Genomic DNA, 18,576 nt, shown 5'->3' with positions numbered 1-18,576 from the left:
GATTGTACCCAGTCCTTGCAGATGATTTCACTATTTCCCCTTCTATCAAGTTTCTTTGTTTCATGTTTCGCTAAAGGTTAGGCAGGCTCAACGGTGAAGATTCTGCGATGCTTAATCACATTTTCTAATCCAGTTACACAAAAATTAAGTGAATTAGATTAAAAATGCCTGGAAATTTGTTTCTCGGATGACAGCTGTGACTAAAACCAGAGTTCCTGCAGTAGTCTAATTTCAGGAAATTTTCCCCTTGTTACTGCATAACTAGAGGTCGAGGAAGCAATTCAGCTCTGGAATGGCGAGATGAGCATCAATAGCACCGTAATCCCCTCACCCCCGAAATATTCAGCCAAGGTGTTTCGGCGTCGTGCTGCGTGCGCGACCTGCTGGACTTCACCGAAGTGCCTGACAAATGAGAGGGGAGGCGAAATCTGTATCCCGGGTGTTGAAGAGCAGAACAGAGAAGTGGAGCTCTGCCCCTGCAAAGGCTGCGGCTGCTCAGCCTCCCGGCTGGGGGGAGCGGTCGGGGGACGCAGGGCACTCCCGACCCCGCTCCTTCACCCCGCCACCGCCGAGGATGAGGCCGCGCTCTGCCGTGGGAAAAGCCCAAAGGCAGCCGGAGGGAAAAAATAAAAATTAAAAAAATTGCCCTTCAGCTTGTTCATTTTAGCTGATACAGGAGGGGGGGGTGAGGGGGTTGATAGTGGCGGGCTGTGGGCCCTGGGAAGGAGGCGGGGAGCTGCGGGCTGCTCGCTCCTAATGGGTGCAGGAAAAGCAAGCCTGCTGTCAGTCGCTGTATGGGAGGCTGCATAGAAAACGACGTGTATAGTTTTCACTGCCCAAAAAAATGAGGATCACTGGTACTTTTTTAGTACTTTTTTACCGTACCGTACCGTACCATACCATACCATACCATACCATACCATACCATACCATACCATACCATACCATACCATACCATACCATACCATACCATACCATACCATACCCACTTATTTACTGTATCTGGTAAATCTAGTTTGTCATATATTTATTTATTATTTTTTTTTGTCAGGTAATAAAAACTCACCTGTTCACTGGAACAGGCTGCCCAGAGAAGCTGTGGATGCTCCATCCCTGAAGGTGTTCAAGGCCAGGTTGTATGGGGCTTTGGGCAACATGACTTAGTGGGTGGCATCCGTGACCATGGCAGGGGGGTTGGAACTACATGATCTTTAAGGTGTCTTCCAACACCTTATGATTCTATGAATAAACTAGATCGGAGAAGTGAGAAACATGCTGCACAGTTGGATAAAATAGCCTTCAGAACCACACTATAGATGGCAGTATTCCTGAAAAAAAAAAAAAAAAAAATAAAATAAAATAAAATAAAATAAAATAAAATAAAATAAAATAAAATAAAATAAATACAAAACACACCTCTGTAGCCTTTTTTCATGATTTAAGCTGTCTTTAGCATATTCATTCTTAGCATATCATCTATTTTTGCTATAGACAGGAAACTGAGTCACTGGGAGATCAAGTGGATTCCCCATGTTTATGGAGGAAATCTGTAGCAGAGCCTTGGAATGACCCCAAGCACTTTTCAGTTGCAATAACAATTGTCTTCCTTCAACATCTGTTGTACTTGTCATCTCCTCCTTCTCTTGAATCAAAGTAAGCTGAAGAGGAGGAGATGCTACCTCTTTCTTTTTTCTTATCTCTTTCTCTCATTTCACAAGACAGTTTTCACAGAAGGAGGTTTTGAGATGACTGAGAAGGATGTGGGGTAACAATCCAAATTCATGTCTTTTTTTTTTTTTTTTAATGACATACTGTATTAGTTCTACATCATTCTGAGATGTTTTGATAGGAGAAAGATATTAAAAAGGAAAATAAGATCTTCATAAAGAGATGGAGGAAAGCCTACTTTCTAAAATAGTTCTAGGTGAACTGATCCTTTTACAGTGGTGAATCTTATTGTCCTCTACTGAAAGAAATTCTGTCCTTTCAGAAAGTGGCCCTTGGGCAACAATACCAAGTGGGAGCTTCTTAATTAGAATATTTATTAATAATTAGACATAGGCAACTTTCAGACAGTCAAGTCTTTTGCAGTGGCTGTTGCAGGAATCCTGATTACAGCTGCACATTGACTGAACCTTTAGTTTATATTATCAAGCATCTTTTAGTTATTCTTCCTTCAGACTTTATTTTCCACTTAACAAAACAGAGATTATGATTGTAAAATGTGCAGTACTTGGGAATGATGGAAACTCCATTATACAAGATTGAATAATGAGGAGTAGAAGCTGTCTGAAAACTCATCTTACCATTTGTATACAAACTTGTGTGTTGCATGTTGGAGATCAAGTATGATAGCTACCTCATTCTGGGGAAGGAGATTTGGAAGTTTTTAGTTTTGATAGTTATGTTGGATGATGATGATGGTGATGATGATGATTTTAACATATAAAAATGTGCTGAAGTTGATGGACTAAATAATTCTTCAAGCCAAATCCTTAGATAGGGAAATCTGCTTAATTCTATTGAGGACCCACTGAACATTTACCAGATTTATCATGTAATTATGTTTAAAAAAAAAACAAAACACAAACACACACACACAAAAAAAAAAAAAAAAAAAAAAAAAGAGAGAGAGAAAGAGAGAGAGAGAGAGGGAGAGATTACATCACCAATATAAATGCAGTTTTACTGTTAAAAAAAAATAAAGAAAAGAAGAAAAGACAGTTGTCTAAAGGCTTGCGTGTTATATCAGAAAAGGAAACTTGTACTGACTCATGAGCTCTGCCTCACGAATCATTGGGTCTGCAGAATCTCCCTTGTGCATTACAGCTCATGTTCCTGTAGACGAGTTCAGAAACTCTGCCTTTGATCCCATAGCCATATAAAGTTGATCCATGAGTTTTTAGAGCTTATAGAGCAGATTGATGGAGCACTACCATTCAGCTTTTCTGATTTCCACAGAAGAGATAACAGAAGAAATGTCAAGAAACTGTACAGGCAGAATAAATTATTAAAATCAAAACTAATACACTAATCTGCTCTTTTCTAACCCTTAAAAAATATGAGCGGCAGAACCCTCAGTTTATTCTCTCAGCATCATTACCTTGCTTGGTCCCTGTAAACATTTATATTCCTCAACACCACCTGGTTTGAAAAAATGGATGGGGTCATATGCTGAAACTCTCCCAGCTCCACTCTTTGCAGATATCTCTGAATGCTTCTCTGGATAAATATATATATATATATATATATATATTATTTCATTCTTTTAGATAAGTTTTATTTCAAAAGGACAGTTCCCATTCAATTATACCTTTAGCATGAGTCAGTTTTACAACTCAGAAATGTGATAGTAAATAGAATAAAACACTGACAAATATTCTGCAATTGAAAGCTCATGACTTCCCTCCTGCAACAGAAACATTCATTGGAAGAGTGCTTGTGTCCTCAGTTCCCAGATCATTAGGAGATTATGCAAGTGGAACAGGGAAGCCTTCATTTCCTCTCATGCTCATCTCGAATCCTGCTCTCAGGTCATAAGTGTGTATCCTCAAAGCAGAGTGATTGGTTAACCGTAGTAAACTACTGCAACAAGTAAACAATAGTAACAAATATGCTTACTATGTATAATACTTGTACAAGTTTCACCTGTTCCAGATGATGCCTTTGCATTATGACTCTGTGTGGGTTAACAATTTTCAAAACAAATTTTCAAAATCATTGGAATATTGAGCATCTTGATTAAAACCTGGTGGATACCAGCAAAATGCATATTGGAGACCTGTTGAATACTATAGTATTCCCAGGGGTCTTCTTCCCTTGCCTGTCATGCCATCTAGAAAAACTGTTATTACTTGTGGTTTGATTTCATACATCCTATTCCTCACTCCAAAATGCTATCTCAGCTTCTTGTAACAGCTCAAAAAATGTTTGGGGTAGATATTGTTATCTCCAGTTGTTTATACTGTTTGTTGTGTGCTTGAACTACTGGTTCTTGTTTGGTTCATGGTAAGCAACTATCCTAGAAGTGTCCATCCAAACTCCTTCTCATTCTTTAGAGGATATGATATTTTTGCCAACCCTCTCTCAATGTTGGACACATGTTCTGCACTCATTCCCCAGGAAGATCTGTGACTATACAAGCTTTAACAGTAGCTTTAATATTTCTGGCTTTCTTTCAAAACAATCTCCTTTTAATGTTTCAGCCTAATTTTTTTGAATAATTTAATTCACCTCAGAACCTGGCAAAATATGTGGTAATACAAAGCTTGTCAGGAAGGCAGAGTACTTTGTGGTCTGGTCATGTTGTGTGTTCTTTGTTTTTAACAAGCTATCTGAAATATGTCCTATTCCTATATATATAAATACACACACACACACATATATATAACACTCTTATAAACTTCAACCTTCAGAAAAGGATCAAATGATATTTTCATCACCAGAAATATGATTCCCCTCACTGCAGCTGCCCCAGCCCATTCCTCTTCTCTGAAAATCTAAAATTACTTCTGTATATGTCATGAATGTATATCTCCAAAACGCTACAAAATACAGATTCAGCTTCTCATCCATATGCATCTAACTCAAAACAACACCCTTTGCTTTCATAGAGTTGAGATTTTTTTTTCTATAAATTGATTTGTCTATACAAAACTGGATTATCTAAAGTAAACCTTTGAAAAATCACTTTATTTTAATGATATTTTGACATACATCAGGTTAGAGCTGGATATTAAGAACCACCTTTCAGACTTATGTTCCAACATTTTCCTCATGTTTCCTGCTTGTCACCTGTATTATATGATGTCCTTTTGCTTCTAACTGTACAAATCAATACAAAATGGAAAAAAAAAAAAAAAAAAAAAAAAAAAAAAAAAAAAGAGTCCATAAGCCCTTCAGGTTACTAGTTTAAAGTAACACCCAAATAACAGCACCATGTTGGAGCTCATAAGGCAGAAGAAAATCCAGAGAGCAAAGGATTGTCAGGGACATGTTATCTTACTCTAAATCACTATTGCCTCTAACCTTCTGAAGTAGATCTGTAAGTTCATCAGAAGCTTCATGAACAAACTATTGATGCTACTGGCTTGGAGTACATCTCCAGATGCAGCACAACTGTTGAAAGTCACTTTGCCTTCCTTCTTGCTTTCTATACTAACTGAAAAATAAATAAATAAATAAATAAATAAATCATAGAATTTAGTCCATTTATAACTAAATGATTGGAGACTTTCATGGGCTGAATAGAACAACACCTGTGGGATGACTGGGATGCTTGCTTCTCCGATTTTGCATAGATTGCATTTCCTGTGTCTAGTACAAGATCCTGGCTATAGACTGTGTACATGGCCAGATTCCTTCTGTATTCCCTAGTGTATATTGTTACTATTGCACTGTCTGGAAACTTGTGGGAGCAGACATATCATCTTGGAATACAGAAAAACCCACGTCAGTTGTGTTGGAAGGCACATTTTAAGATGCTAATTATGCCAGGATAACTTTATCCCTTGAACTGACCTAATCATCACAAGTTCTTTATTTACTGAGCTGAAAAAAGCAACAATCTAAAAGCTACGGCAGAAAAAAAAAAAAAAAAAGAAAGAAAAAAAAAAAGCTAAAAATGCTTCACTCAAGCAATTACCACTATTGTCTTTATGGAAAAAGAGCTGAGAGAAGTTTTCTAAAATTGTCCACGTGCATAAAGGGCATAATGTAATGTGCTGTCTCTGAGCACTACTCTAAGCCTAGAGTACGTGACAATGGCTGAGAAAATATCCATTCATATTTAGTTTCCATAAAGAAGTCATATAGAAAAAAGAAAGTATCAACCTATAGTTTACTGTCCTTACATTTACTTATATAAAATATATAATTTGGACTTAACTGCTTTCAATATTAGTTAAGGAAGAACTTTGTTATTGTTCCAGCATAGTTTATCATTTAGTTTGACTCCACAGGTCACTGCAACAAATAATAAATGCCTACATTTTGTTAAATTTGATTCTTGGCCAATACATCAATGGCTCATTATTCTTTTTCTACTACATAAAGCATGAAGAACATTCCAGTAAATGCAACACCACAGTCAATATATTCCATTTTATTAAGTACACATAAATAGATCTAATACTAATAAGATTTTAAGGGATTTGGGGACACTGTGGAGATCATCACAGAGACAGAAAAGATTAATAAGACAGCAACATTTTGATAGCCATCATGTGTACTGTCAGCATATGCGTGATGCATGTATCATTACATTCAGCTTTTTTTTTTTTTTTAAGTTGACAGATGAATAAAAGTGTTTTCTTCAGAAACTAATAAAACATTCAGCACCTGTGCTAAAAGAACTGACACAGTGTTTTCAATTCTATTGAATGATATTAAAAAGTTGCTAGCTGTTGGTTAGTGACAAGTTGAACATAAGCCTTGGACCTTAGCACTTTAAATATGCTAAATGTCATATTCAAATTATAAGAAAGTCTGAATTTACAAACTATCAATCTAGATGTAAATCTTGTTACTGGTGACTATTGGTAAATCATGCAGTTACATCAATAGCTACTCAGTAAAAACAATTGTATTTCTACTATAACTTTATTTCATCATGTAACTAGATTAATATATATATACATATTTTTAATTTCATGGCAGCAGTTTTTTTTTTTTTTCTACAATAACAATCTTTAATAACCTTTATTATCTTTATCTCTAATAATCTTTAATAATAAACTTTATGTATTATTGTGTCTCTCCAAATCACATATAATTGTTTTGCCTTATTTAAACCATTTTCCATTTCAATAGAAAAAAATATTTCAGTGCTGATTTGAATCCTCTGTAGATATATGTCAAGAATTCCAGTGAAATTCTCCACAACCATGTCTTCCAGAGTGTTATCAGCTGCATCGCTGTTCTTTGGTGACACATTGACCCATTCTGACATTACTCAAGGAAAAGACATAAACGAGAAACCCTGTTATTCAAACTTGCACTTGTTTATTCATAGAAGCCATTTTTTCTCATTCATTTGAGCACTCCATGCACATGTTCATCAAGTGTATCACAAGATGCCACAGACAATTCTAGAGTACTTCTGAAAATTATCTGGAATTAACTAGAAGATATCTAGAGCAACAGGCAGGATGATCCATATAGGATATGGAAAGAACTTTGTGTTCAATGTCTTCATGAGAAAGGACTGATCTGCAAGTACTTTGGAGTCTCCTTTTATCAGCATCATTGCACTATATACCTTTCTCAATGTTTTTGTAATGACACAAATTTATGTTTTATTATGAAATTAATTTATCTAATAAATAAATAAATATTTTATTGTATATTTATTATGTTTTATTTATTATTATAATTTATTAAAATTATGCTTTATATAGAGTGGTTTAGAGTTCCATTTTTTTATTTTTATTTTTTCCCTAGAAAAATTTGAATATAGGTATTGATGAAATCTTGAGGCACAGGTGAAGATTCATTGTAGGTCCCCATAGACCTATGAGACCTTTTTTTTTTTTTTTAAGACAGTAAATCCTTCTGAAGTAAGGAGACAAGGAGACGCCAGGAAGAATATGAGGTTGTTCTGGCTCATTTGTGTTGCAGAAAGCCTCTTAATTGTTCATTGGCTCAGAACTGAGTTTTATTGACCATTACTAGCTGAGAAACTTAATTTAAATCTAACTCAAGTGTTTGCCACAAAAGAATGGGCCACACTGATACCAACTAACATGGAGATATGTAATGATTTAACCAATCTGATTGGTTCAATACTCTGAAAGCAAACTTTTTGTAGTATAGGTTAAAATGCTCCTATCAACAAATAAAACAAAATCATCTGTCTGTTTTTATTGTCAAGGATGCTAAACTTGAACTAATTGGATATCCACAGAGAACTTAAGTTGGTTGCCATGAAACACCAACCAGTGCAAATTGTGTTAGTGATTTACAAAGGTGTAACTTTTTTTGTTGTTGTTGATGGAGGAATCAGCTTGATGTTGATTGAGGGCATAATGGAGGCATGGAGGATTTGACTTGCAGACTTAAGCTCAGAAAACCTTTCTGCAGAGGCTCATTCTTCATTCTTTATCTACTGACATTTGCATGATAAATAAATAAATAAAAATATTGTTACCAGCACAAACTATTAGGCTACGGACATAGTTTACAGAATCAAGCTAAGCAGTTAGAAGCTTCATGTAACTCAACATTGTGTGTGGAAAGGGCAACAAAGTTCACCTGCCATAGCTATACTTTCTTGCTCTTCTTTCAAAAGATATCCTCGGTTTGCTTCAGTTGCACCAGCTCATGTGAGAGAATAAAATAACATTTAATTCCCTATTGACATTACTCAATGAGTATTGACATTTTTAACGCTGAGTTCAAAGAAAGCCTTCAGAATGAAGGGGTAACAGAACAATTGACTCAAGCAGGTTTATCTTACTCTCAGCTCTTGGAAGATATGGGTGTCACATGACACCAAGTTGAGTGGTGTAGTCAACATGTTGGAGGGAAGGGATGCCATCCACAGGGACTTCAACAGACTTGGCAGATGGGCCCATGCAAATCTCATAAATTCAACAAATCCAAGTGCAAAGTTCTGCACCTGGGTTGGGGCAATCCCAAACATGAATAAAAAATACCATGAGTAGATTGAGAGCAGCCCTGAGGAGAAGGACTTGGGGGCATTTGTGAAAAAAAGACACAGGATGTAAGCCAGCAGAGCACACTCTCATCCCAGAAAGCCAATCATATCCTGGGCTACATCAAAAGAAGTGACCAGCAGGTCAAGGAAGGTGATTATCCCCCTCTCCTCCATTCTCATGAAACACCCAACTAGAATACTTTGTTCAGCTCTAGGCCCCACAGCATAAGAAAGACATAGACCTGTTAGAGAATGTCCAGAGGATGGCTACAAAGATGATCAGTGGGCTTGAGCACCTGTCATATGAAGACACGCTGAGAGAGATGGGGTTGTTAAGTTCAGAGAAGTGAAGGCTCCAGGGAGACATTTTAGTGCTCTTCCAATACTTAAAAAGGGTCTACGGGAAAGACAGGGAGGGACTTTATTAGGGACTGTAATGATAGGACAAGGGGTAATGGTTTTAAGAGAGGGTAGATTTAGATTAGATATTAGGAAGAAATTCTCTACTATGAGTGTGGTGAGGCACAGGGCAGGGTTCCCAGAGGAGCTGCGGATGCCTGGAAGTGTTCAAGGCCAGGTTGGACGGGGCTTTGGACATCATAACTGATAGCATAAACTGAGGCCAAATCCATAGCCCTGTCTTGACCTCTGTTCCCTGAGTCATGACACTTCATTCAGAGTTTGATGGTTCAGAAAGCTCACACTGAGAACAACCTGTGGTCCTGTGGTGCTGTTGCCCATGACTGAGAAAGGTTAAGGATCAGCCTTTCCCAAGAACAAACAAGGGCTGCATCTCCCCTCCTGGCTTGACTGACAATTATTTGTCTAGAAAAAATTCCCTGATTTTCTACTTGAGAGCCAAATATCTTTTTCATGCTTAACTTAGTCATCTTTTAGTCCTAGCTATTATGTACATTACCTCGTTAAAAAAAAAAAAAAAGAAAAAAAAAAAAAAGTGTACTCATCTTGTTTCATAAAATTCTGCTTGCAGACTTTGTGCACAAGGTAAAATATGCTAATAAAAGTTCCCTAATAGTGGAAAGATTACAAGGTCACTCAGCAATGAATGTCATGTACAAATTTAAGAATCTGAAAATAAAGCATTAATAGAAGTCACCAAAACAATTCCAGATTCTTTTCTGCCTCGTCTTCCTGTCAGCTTAAGACAAAGCTGAATCCAAAGTGAGATCTCTTGGGATCTATCACAATAAAAGGCATTTTGTCAATTCCTTAGGTAGTCTAGAGGCAGAAAGATGTTTCTCTTAGTCCGTAAGAGATTGTCCTGCTGGGGACTGTTTGCCTTCAGACAGTCTTCATTGCAAGCAGGATTGATGCAATGTTGTCCTCAACTGCCAGAAGAGAGACTGATTTCCTGATTCCAGGACTGTCTTTGCTCAGTTTTCTTTTCCAACCCCGCTTCTAAAACACCCCACCCCAAATGGTGCCCAGAAGTATCTGTAAAAACTTCTCTTCACTCTTTCCTGATGTTTCCCATTTCACAGGCACATCATCTAGATAGGCAAGATGAGATGATGAGATATTCTGCAAAAAAAAACATCACTGTTAACAGAAGTGCTGAGACTTGAGCAAAGATGTGATTCAGGATTTCCTAGCACTGCATCAATATCATAACAGATAGGAGTGGCCAACCAGTGATTCACCATGCCCTCCATGGTCAGTCCCTCACGTGTCTTCATAAGGACAAAAAGATCACCATTACATTCTCACAGAACATTTTACATGCTCAAGAAATGACTGGAGAGGTAAGATGAGCAGAGTAGGCATCTGTTTTCACAAAGAGGAATCTTTCAATAAACAGAAATCACTTAGCAAATACAAAATATGTTCTTAAATTAGGCACTAGAATAGTGTGGCATATGGAATTATATTCTGATTCATCAGTTAATAAGCATATGAGTAATCTCTCTGCAGTGAATAATAAAGTAATAGTGATTAAATCATCCATGGTCAGTCAATGCATTCAGAGAATTAAGGTAAATGTGAAGCAATCTGCTTTTCTGGATTGGTTTTGGATAGCAAGACCCTCACTTGTGTGACTAGCTTACCCCATTTGCAAATATACCTCCAAAGAACAGCAATATATAACACAGTATAACTTTTATATTCTTTTGATCCACCATTTTGATGTACTAATAACTGAACAGTTAACCTTGAAAGTCTTTTTATCAGTAATAACTCTGATTTTGAGTACAATGTCAAGATAAGCAAGATTGCCTGAAACATTCTGTCTGTTTTTATATCTTTCGTAATGTCCAAAACTGGAAGAAACTTTAAAATCATCTAGCCATTCAGTGTCTTTCAGATGCTTTGAAAGAAACAGAAACACCTGCTTATATCCTCTGTGATCCTAGTAAATGCATTTAAATGTATTTAAGGATATCTAGGACTCCGTGCAATTCTAAAAATTTATCAGAAGATGTGTTAAAGAATATGTAATACTTGTGGATTGTCTTATGTGAAGATTTTGATTTGCTGTTGTCCTGATCATTGCACTCTAAAGCTCTCCTCATCTAAAACTAAAAACTGGGCAATAGATACCTGTTGAATAGGTAGATGAAATGTCAGGAGGAGATATAAGGCATGTTATTTACTTTCTGACTCCATATCTTTTATTAAAACAGAAACTAATTAATGTTCTGTACCCATAAAATGTCTGTGAGAGGCCTTGTTACAAATTAGGGAACACTGAATCAGGAGAAATCCTTTCAGACATCTTTTAGGAATAAACACAGTCACACTTTCACTAACTTTGCAAAGTCATAGTAAATCAGCTATTCCCTAATATTAGTTGAAGCCCATCTTTACCTACACGGAGCTTTCTCAGTCCTTCTTTCTCTCTTCAATATTTCTAGTTTTACTGGAAATATTTCTGTCCAAGAACAGGTTCCTTGAAGTGAAGAAGATTAGATTCAATGTCTAGGAGCACTATCACCTTTAGAAGAGTTTATTTAATATTTATACAAGCACTCAAATATATTTTTGAGTATGTGGGAATTTTTATGAGTCAGTTTTATGCTACTCAAAATTTTCAAAAGTATCAGCATCATGAATTAGTGTATTGTAGATTTATAAGAATTTTGCAAGACAATTCCGAGTTTCACTAAATGATATCTGTTATTTAGTATGGACACAAAGATGTTTGTCCTTTTCATGACATCTACTTGAGGGATTAAAAGGGGAAAAAAATAAAAATAAAAAAAATACAACGGACCAGTGCTTTGATTCTGGCAAGCTAGTGCTGGAGAGCTTATCCCATACAACCTAATCAATTCCTTAGAGTGATTTTCTGGATAACAAAGTCACTTTTTCTGTTACTGGCAGAACAACAAAAGAATGGGGTAGAGTGAAGACCTGTGTACTTTTATACTTGATCCATAGAGAGAGAGATGGAACTTACTATGGAACTAAACAGATGAACGCTGAATGAGAAAAAACAAATTCTACTATCCATTGAGTAATTATCTTGTAATCTAAAAGGAGTTATTCCCTCCTCCAAAAATAACTTCAAAATGTCACCAAGATATACAGCACAGGAACAGAGCATAGTCATAGAATGGGTCTCTCCCATTCTTTGCTTCAGTGGAGCTCTAATGTGCTTCAAGTCAAACTGTGGAAACCTCTGGACTGTTCAGCCCTGAGGTTGAAGTTTCATGCTGTTTTAGTGTTTTAGCAACTTCTCCATGTAGGTCCAAAAGATTGCAAATTACTGCCAGCTGTTATATGTGCTCTTGTCTGTTTGAAACAAGAGGGTGGCATCACTTGTCTTGTGTAGTCATCAATATGCCATCATAAACTAGTGGATTGAAGTTGATGCAGATCAACCCTGAACAAGATATGGATGATTTCACATTCCAATGCCTTTCCATACTGTCTGTACACACAAGACAGTTATGTCCTAAATTAGCAAATCTAATTTCTTGCTATCTTGGGGCCATCACTCTGTGTAGCCTCTTTCACAATTAATTGTCTCTTATTTGAAATAACTCCTTGCTCTAAAATTGTGCATTTGCTCTTTTTCAGCCCTCAAAGCACAGTCACTTGATTTTGCTACTTAACAGATGAAAAAAAAAAAAAAAAAAAAAAAAAACAAGCAAACAAAAAAGAACCAAAAAAACCCCACATGTCTCTTTTGAAGAATGTCACAGAGAAAGCAGACAGGAAACATGTTTGCAGAATTAACTCCATGATCCAGTCGATGCCTATCAGACACTGAAACCCTCATGCAGTTTACGCTGTCATAAATCTGATGGGAGCCAAAAGCTTCCATAAAAAAATAAAAAGAGAAATGAGACACGCAAACCAGGCTCCTCTGTCGAGCTGTGTCCACAGACTCTAAACTGTTTGGAAGCAAAAGCCTAGGATGAGACACAGCCACCACTTATCATAGCGAGACCAGAGATCCTCAGTGGGGTCACTGGTCCAATTTCTAAAATTCTGCTCTCTGCTTTGTGAACTTGTATCAGCAGTGTTTTCTCTATTCTGCTCTGAACTTGACAGAGGTAAATTTTCAACTAGTGTTTTCTTTCTGTTTTTTTTTTCCCAGAAGCTGTACTGCATCAGAGACATCACCTAATTTTATCAAATGCCTATAGGTCAGGGATCTGGCATGTGTCATTTCATCTCTGAGAGGATATTTCCAGTAAATGGGGTTTTTCAGTTTATGCTTAAGAATGAATGTTGAGATGACTCAAAACCTTCATGGTAAATTGCAACTGAACGTTAAAAATTTAATTTGACAAGGATTCTGCATGTTCATTGTGTTTTAGTATGAAAATCAGTAGCTGTCTGAAGAGGTGATCAGAAATTCTTCAGTAAGGAAAGGTCAAGGAATATAGCAAAAGCTACTTTTGTAAATACATTGGAACATAACTAGTCTCAGACAGAGCTGGTAAGTTTTGTCTTCTGTATGAAACTAGAACTGGAGCAATATTTGTTGTGCATATTGGCAGTAATAAACAGGTTTCTCTGTGAAAAGAATTAGCTCTGTTCACTTCAGGACAGGAGGTCAGGATATCTAGAGGATGATCAGAGTTTTGCATATCCCACCCTGTGTGATTCTGGTCATATCCTTTAATCACTGCCTCTCACCATTAAAAAATATTATATGCAAAACTGTTGTAAAGTTTAATTTATTGCTTGTGAATGCTTTGAAATACACAGAAATACATTTTTTTTAGAAATCAACCTTTCCTCCCAGTATTTTAAATTAAAACCAAAGTTTTCCAGTATTTTAAATTAAAACCAAAGTTTTAAAAGGCCATTATAATGAGCAATTATAACCTTTTGTTTATCAAACACCTGAATCCTACAATTGAATTTGAAGTTTGATCATTTGGAATGTGTTTTGGTTCTAGCTCGACTAAATGTGCATAAGTCCATTTTAGCATGAATCCTGTAACGATTACCCATGTGCAATTCTGTAATCATTGCCCATGAGAAAAGCAAGCATTTTCTCACTTTGTGGATTAAAGTCAAATTACTGGGAAAACATTGAATTTTAAATCTGCAATCACGTTATTTGTAAGAGAAATTTGATGACCATTCATTGTACTACAAAAATAGTTAATTCCTGTTAGCATAAGTAAGCAAAGCAATTTCCTAATAATATCTGGTTTAGTTTCTACTTCTAATCTTTGGAAGGTGGTCTCATGTGGCATATTCTTCATTTAAGATCATCAGCCATGGTCTGTCTCCTCACACAGCAGAGGAGGGGCCAAGCCCCTGTTCACACTCCCAACTATATGAGCTTGAAGAATTAAAGATAATTCACTTCCATTTAAGGTATTATTTTTATACAAGTCAACATATTTATCTTTTAAAACAGAGAAAGAGAGAGAGAGAGAGAGAGAGATTGTAACATCTTTATTTCACATTCTGAAACCTCTACAGAGCTTGCAAAACATTCATTTCAGATATTTTTTAAACTGGTATCTGACCGCCAAACTGATTAGGCATGAAACAACCTGTGTTTTTAATCCCCCTAATCTGGGGGACATAAAAAATATTTTGATATCCAGTGCAGATTTCAGGAAGAAAAAAATACAGTACATTTAAGCTTCCCTTTCTACATTGATTACTAAATATAGTATAATACAAGCAATAATATGCTGTGGAAAGTTCTACTATAATGTAATGTGCATTTATAAACTGGAAGTAAAAAATCACTTGTCTAAAATGATTTATCTCAAGGAATGAGCAGTTTTGGCCTCCCGGGTACACACCAAGATGTCTCTTCAAACAGTCCACCAAACTCAGTAAAGAAAGGGAGCAGGCTTAAACTCTGCTGTTTGTAGGCATGTCAGAATAGGTGGCTTCACCTATTCTAGTTCCAGCACACTATAAAAGTACTTGTGAATGCAATGAAGTTCACCAGACTCAATAAAACTGTAAATGAAAAAATATTATTAAAGAACAAAATAACACAACTTTCTTTCTCCATAGGACTATTGTTTTAAGTCCATAGCCTGTGATCAGACAAATGCAGTTTTACAGTCTTATCAGTAAGTCGTCAGTGTACTAGAACCCATAGTGTCTGCAGTGAAACTCTGTAAACGCCGTAAGTGGTTTTCTTCTAGCAATAACATACATCCCTCTAGAAGGGAAAATGTTGCACGCTAAAAATAAAGCAACAAAAAACAGTCAGTAAATAAATGCAAAATAATTTGATTTTACAATAAGTAATAATTGCAGCTTATAATAACTAATGCTTGCAAGCTCAATGTAGCAATATTTGCAAGTGGAAAGGTATGGAGCTGGAAGATTGCAGTAGTGGTGCTGCTTGAGGGATGCTGAACTCTGTAGAGAGATGCATGCTGCTAGATACCAAAAGCCTGCAAAGTAAAATATGAAACATTTTGCCTGTTCTAGAAAGCTGCTGAATCCTTTTCCCTCCCAGAGGAAAGGTGAGGACTCAGGCTCTCTACTGAAGCATAGGAGCGAACTACTCATATTCAGGGGTTCTGCAACTGGTAGTTGCCCAACACTTTTAGGAATAAAAGGCTTATTTCTAAGCAAGAAGAAGGACTGTTCTTCTACTTATGGAAATTCTTTTCCCTTTATTTGAACATGAAATACTTATCAAGAAACTGATATAATAAAACCTAAATCAGTCCCTATCTGTCTGTGCTATTTCTAAATCCTGAACTTCTCACATTGGTGCAATTAGTCTCTACTAAACCAGAGGTTAGCTTGACATAATACATGTATTAACAGTCAAGTTAACCTTAAGTAAATATTCCATCTTTATCTTTATATTCTAGCTAATCGTACAATCCCAGTATTCATCTATAGATGTCTAAATTTCTGTGTTAGTGAAATACATTTCAGTGAATAACTTGCCAGGAAGAATTGAACTATGGTAAAATTTGAGAAATACAATTTGAAATAAGGAAATGAGCAATCCCATAGCAAAACAGGTAACTTAATTAAAAATAAATAAATAAAATTAAAAAGTTATTATTCATGAAACGCTTATCTTGATAACCAGAACTAGAAAATGAAATATCAGGATTTCTGCTCTCATACAATCTTACTGGTTTTTAAAATGTTAAAATGACTATGTGTTCTGCAGGCTGCAGACAGAAAAATCTTTATAATTGTTACCAAGCATTTGCTATGCTGTTTGAAACTTCTTTTTACATGAAACATAGTATATCTCACCATCTTTCCCATGCTGTGGGGGATTTCATACAAACAGACCTAATATAGAGTGTTTTAAGGTCCTTTACAATCAGCAGAACAGGATACCTATTACCACGGACTGGACTGTGATGTCAAATCTCCTCTGGGGTCTTTGTATAATGTTTCTTCTTTAGAAGCTGTTCTGAGGTTACAGCAAGAATTTGGTTAATAGGAGGTTTTCACTGAAAGTTTAATATCCTTGGAAAAAATACATAGAACCAGAACATGTGTTTTGTTTGTTTGTTTTTAAAAAAAGGAACAGAATAGTGAAATTTGCAGAAATTTGTATATGAGTAATTCCTAGAACTATATTTCTCGAAGAAATTATCTTTTTTTCTTTCTTTCTTTCTTTCTTTCTTTCTTTCTTTCTTTCTTTCTTTCTTTCTTTCTTTCTTTCTTTCTTTCTTTCTTTCTTTCTTTCTTTCCTTTTTTTTTTTTTTTCCTTAAGTGCGGCAACATTTTGTTTCCTATAAAGAAAAAGATACAATGGTTACATTACAGAGATAGAAATATGTAAGCATGTTGTAAGGCAGTAAATCAGAGCTGGCAGCGCAAAGACGAGTGATTCCTTGGACAGTGGGACGTAGTGCTCTAAGAAATCAGCACTACCCGCCTCCTGGCAATATATGTCCCCTCTGCAATGTGTCACAGCAGCTGGAGACTTCTTAGAGATCTTCAGCGTGCAAAAAAAATGAGACATTTGTGGTTCTTCCTAAAATGTCCATGTGTATTTTCAACAAGGACCTGGCTCAAGAGTCCGGGAATGCTTTTATGATGGTTTCATAGGCAGGAGGAGGGGTTTGTGTGGAGTGGCAGATGCGGAGGCTGTTGTTAGACCAGTGGAATTCAGGTCGACTTAAGCTGTTGGTGGTGCTTCCCACAAAGGTTGTGGTTGTGTTGGTGGGAGTGAGGGTGATCAGTTGACTGTTCGTCTCCACAGGGAGGGGAGGGCACTGCAGAAAAGGGTGGAAGGTGGACCCACGGAAGCTTGACTTCCTAGGGAACGAGTTGGCTTGCTCCAAGGAGGCTTGCCGCTGGAATGTGAGGCTGGCCAGGCTGAGGTTGCTCCGACGTTCACAGCTGCTGTTACGGTAAAATCCAGTCCTGCCAGTAGTTTGGCTGTGGGAGGCAGGTCTGGACCGACGACTGAAAGCTGAAGAGCTCCCCTGGGAAATGTGAGCACTAGCTCTGCGACGGGACAAACAAGTGAACAAGGCCCAGATTATCCCTCCAATCACCAGTCCAATCACCATGGACACTGTGAAGGCGATTGTTATCTGTTCTGAAATACAGCAAAAATACACAGCAGAGTTAATTCATTAGTCCTGAAAAAATATCCCTGCTTGAAGATGATTTGAATATGGCAGCCTCCTTAAAAGATGAACACTCCCTAAGATTTTTGTGTCTAACACATGAACCTTACAGCATAAACACAGCAAGTCATACTATCATAGTATCATAAAATCATAGAATGTCTTGGGTTGGAAGGGACCTTAAAGATCATCTAGTTCCAAACCCCTTCCATCTAGGCAGGGACACCACCCACTAGATCTAGGTTGCTCAGGGCCTCATCATCTAACCTGGTCTTGAACACCTCCAGGGATGGGGCATGCACAACCTCTCTGGGCAACCTGTTCCAGTGCCTCACCACCATCATTGTGAATAGCTTCCTCCTGACCTGTAATGTAAATCTCCCCTCTTTTAGTTTAAGACCTTTTCTCCTCGTCCTGTCATTATCTGATTGAGCAAAAAGTTGTTCTATGCCTTTTTTATAATCCCCCTTTAAGTATTGAAAAGCTGCAATAAGGTCACCCCAGAGCCTTCTCTACTCTGGGCTGAACAGCCCTATGTCTTTCAGCCTTTCTTCATAAAAGAGGTGCTCCAGCCCTCTGATCAACTTTGTGGCCCTCCCCTGAACCCTTTCTGAAGAGATCAACATCCTCCTTTTTCTGTGCTATATGGTATTTTTTTTTCTTTAATTTGCTTAATTCAACAACATTCAGAAAGTAGACTGCATTTCCTACCAGTCTCTGGTAGGAAAAATTGTAGTCTATCTCAGAAATGGCCACCCACTAGCACCAAGGTGTGCTGTAAAACCGCCAAATATTTGTTTCTGTGAACACTATAAAGTATGGATTAATGAAGACTTGATGACTTTTTTATAGATATTTATATTCTACATGTACGTGTTTGCTAACTCACCTATTACAACTGAGATG

At 36.9% G+C, this 18,576-nt stretch overlaps 1 protein-coding gene across 1 annotated transcript in view; it reads right to left on the bottom strand.

The window, feature by feature from the left end:
- Positions 1-14,530: 14,530 nt before the first annotated feature.
- Positions 14,531-18,576, bottom strand: part of MYCT1 (MYC target 1) — a 29,069-nt gene continuing 25,023 nt past the window's right edge. Inside the window, exon 2 of the mRNA XM_084284341.1 lies at positions 14,531-17,639. Coding sequence (XP_084140467.1) covers positions 17,107-17,639 — 533 coding nt within the window. The 3' untranslated portion in view covers positions 14,531-17,106. The remainder of the gene's footprint in view (positions 17,640-18,576) is intronic.

Source organism: Netta rufina (assembly GCF_964035555.1).
Source record: "Netta rufina genome assembly, chromosome: 3".
Lineage (NCBI taxonomy): Eukaryota > Metazoa > Chordata > Aves > Anseriformes > Anatidae > Netta > Netta rufina.
The sequence above is the reverse complement of the archived record's forward strand: the minus strand, read 5'-3'. Positions and strand labels throughout refer to the sequence as shown.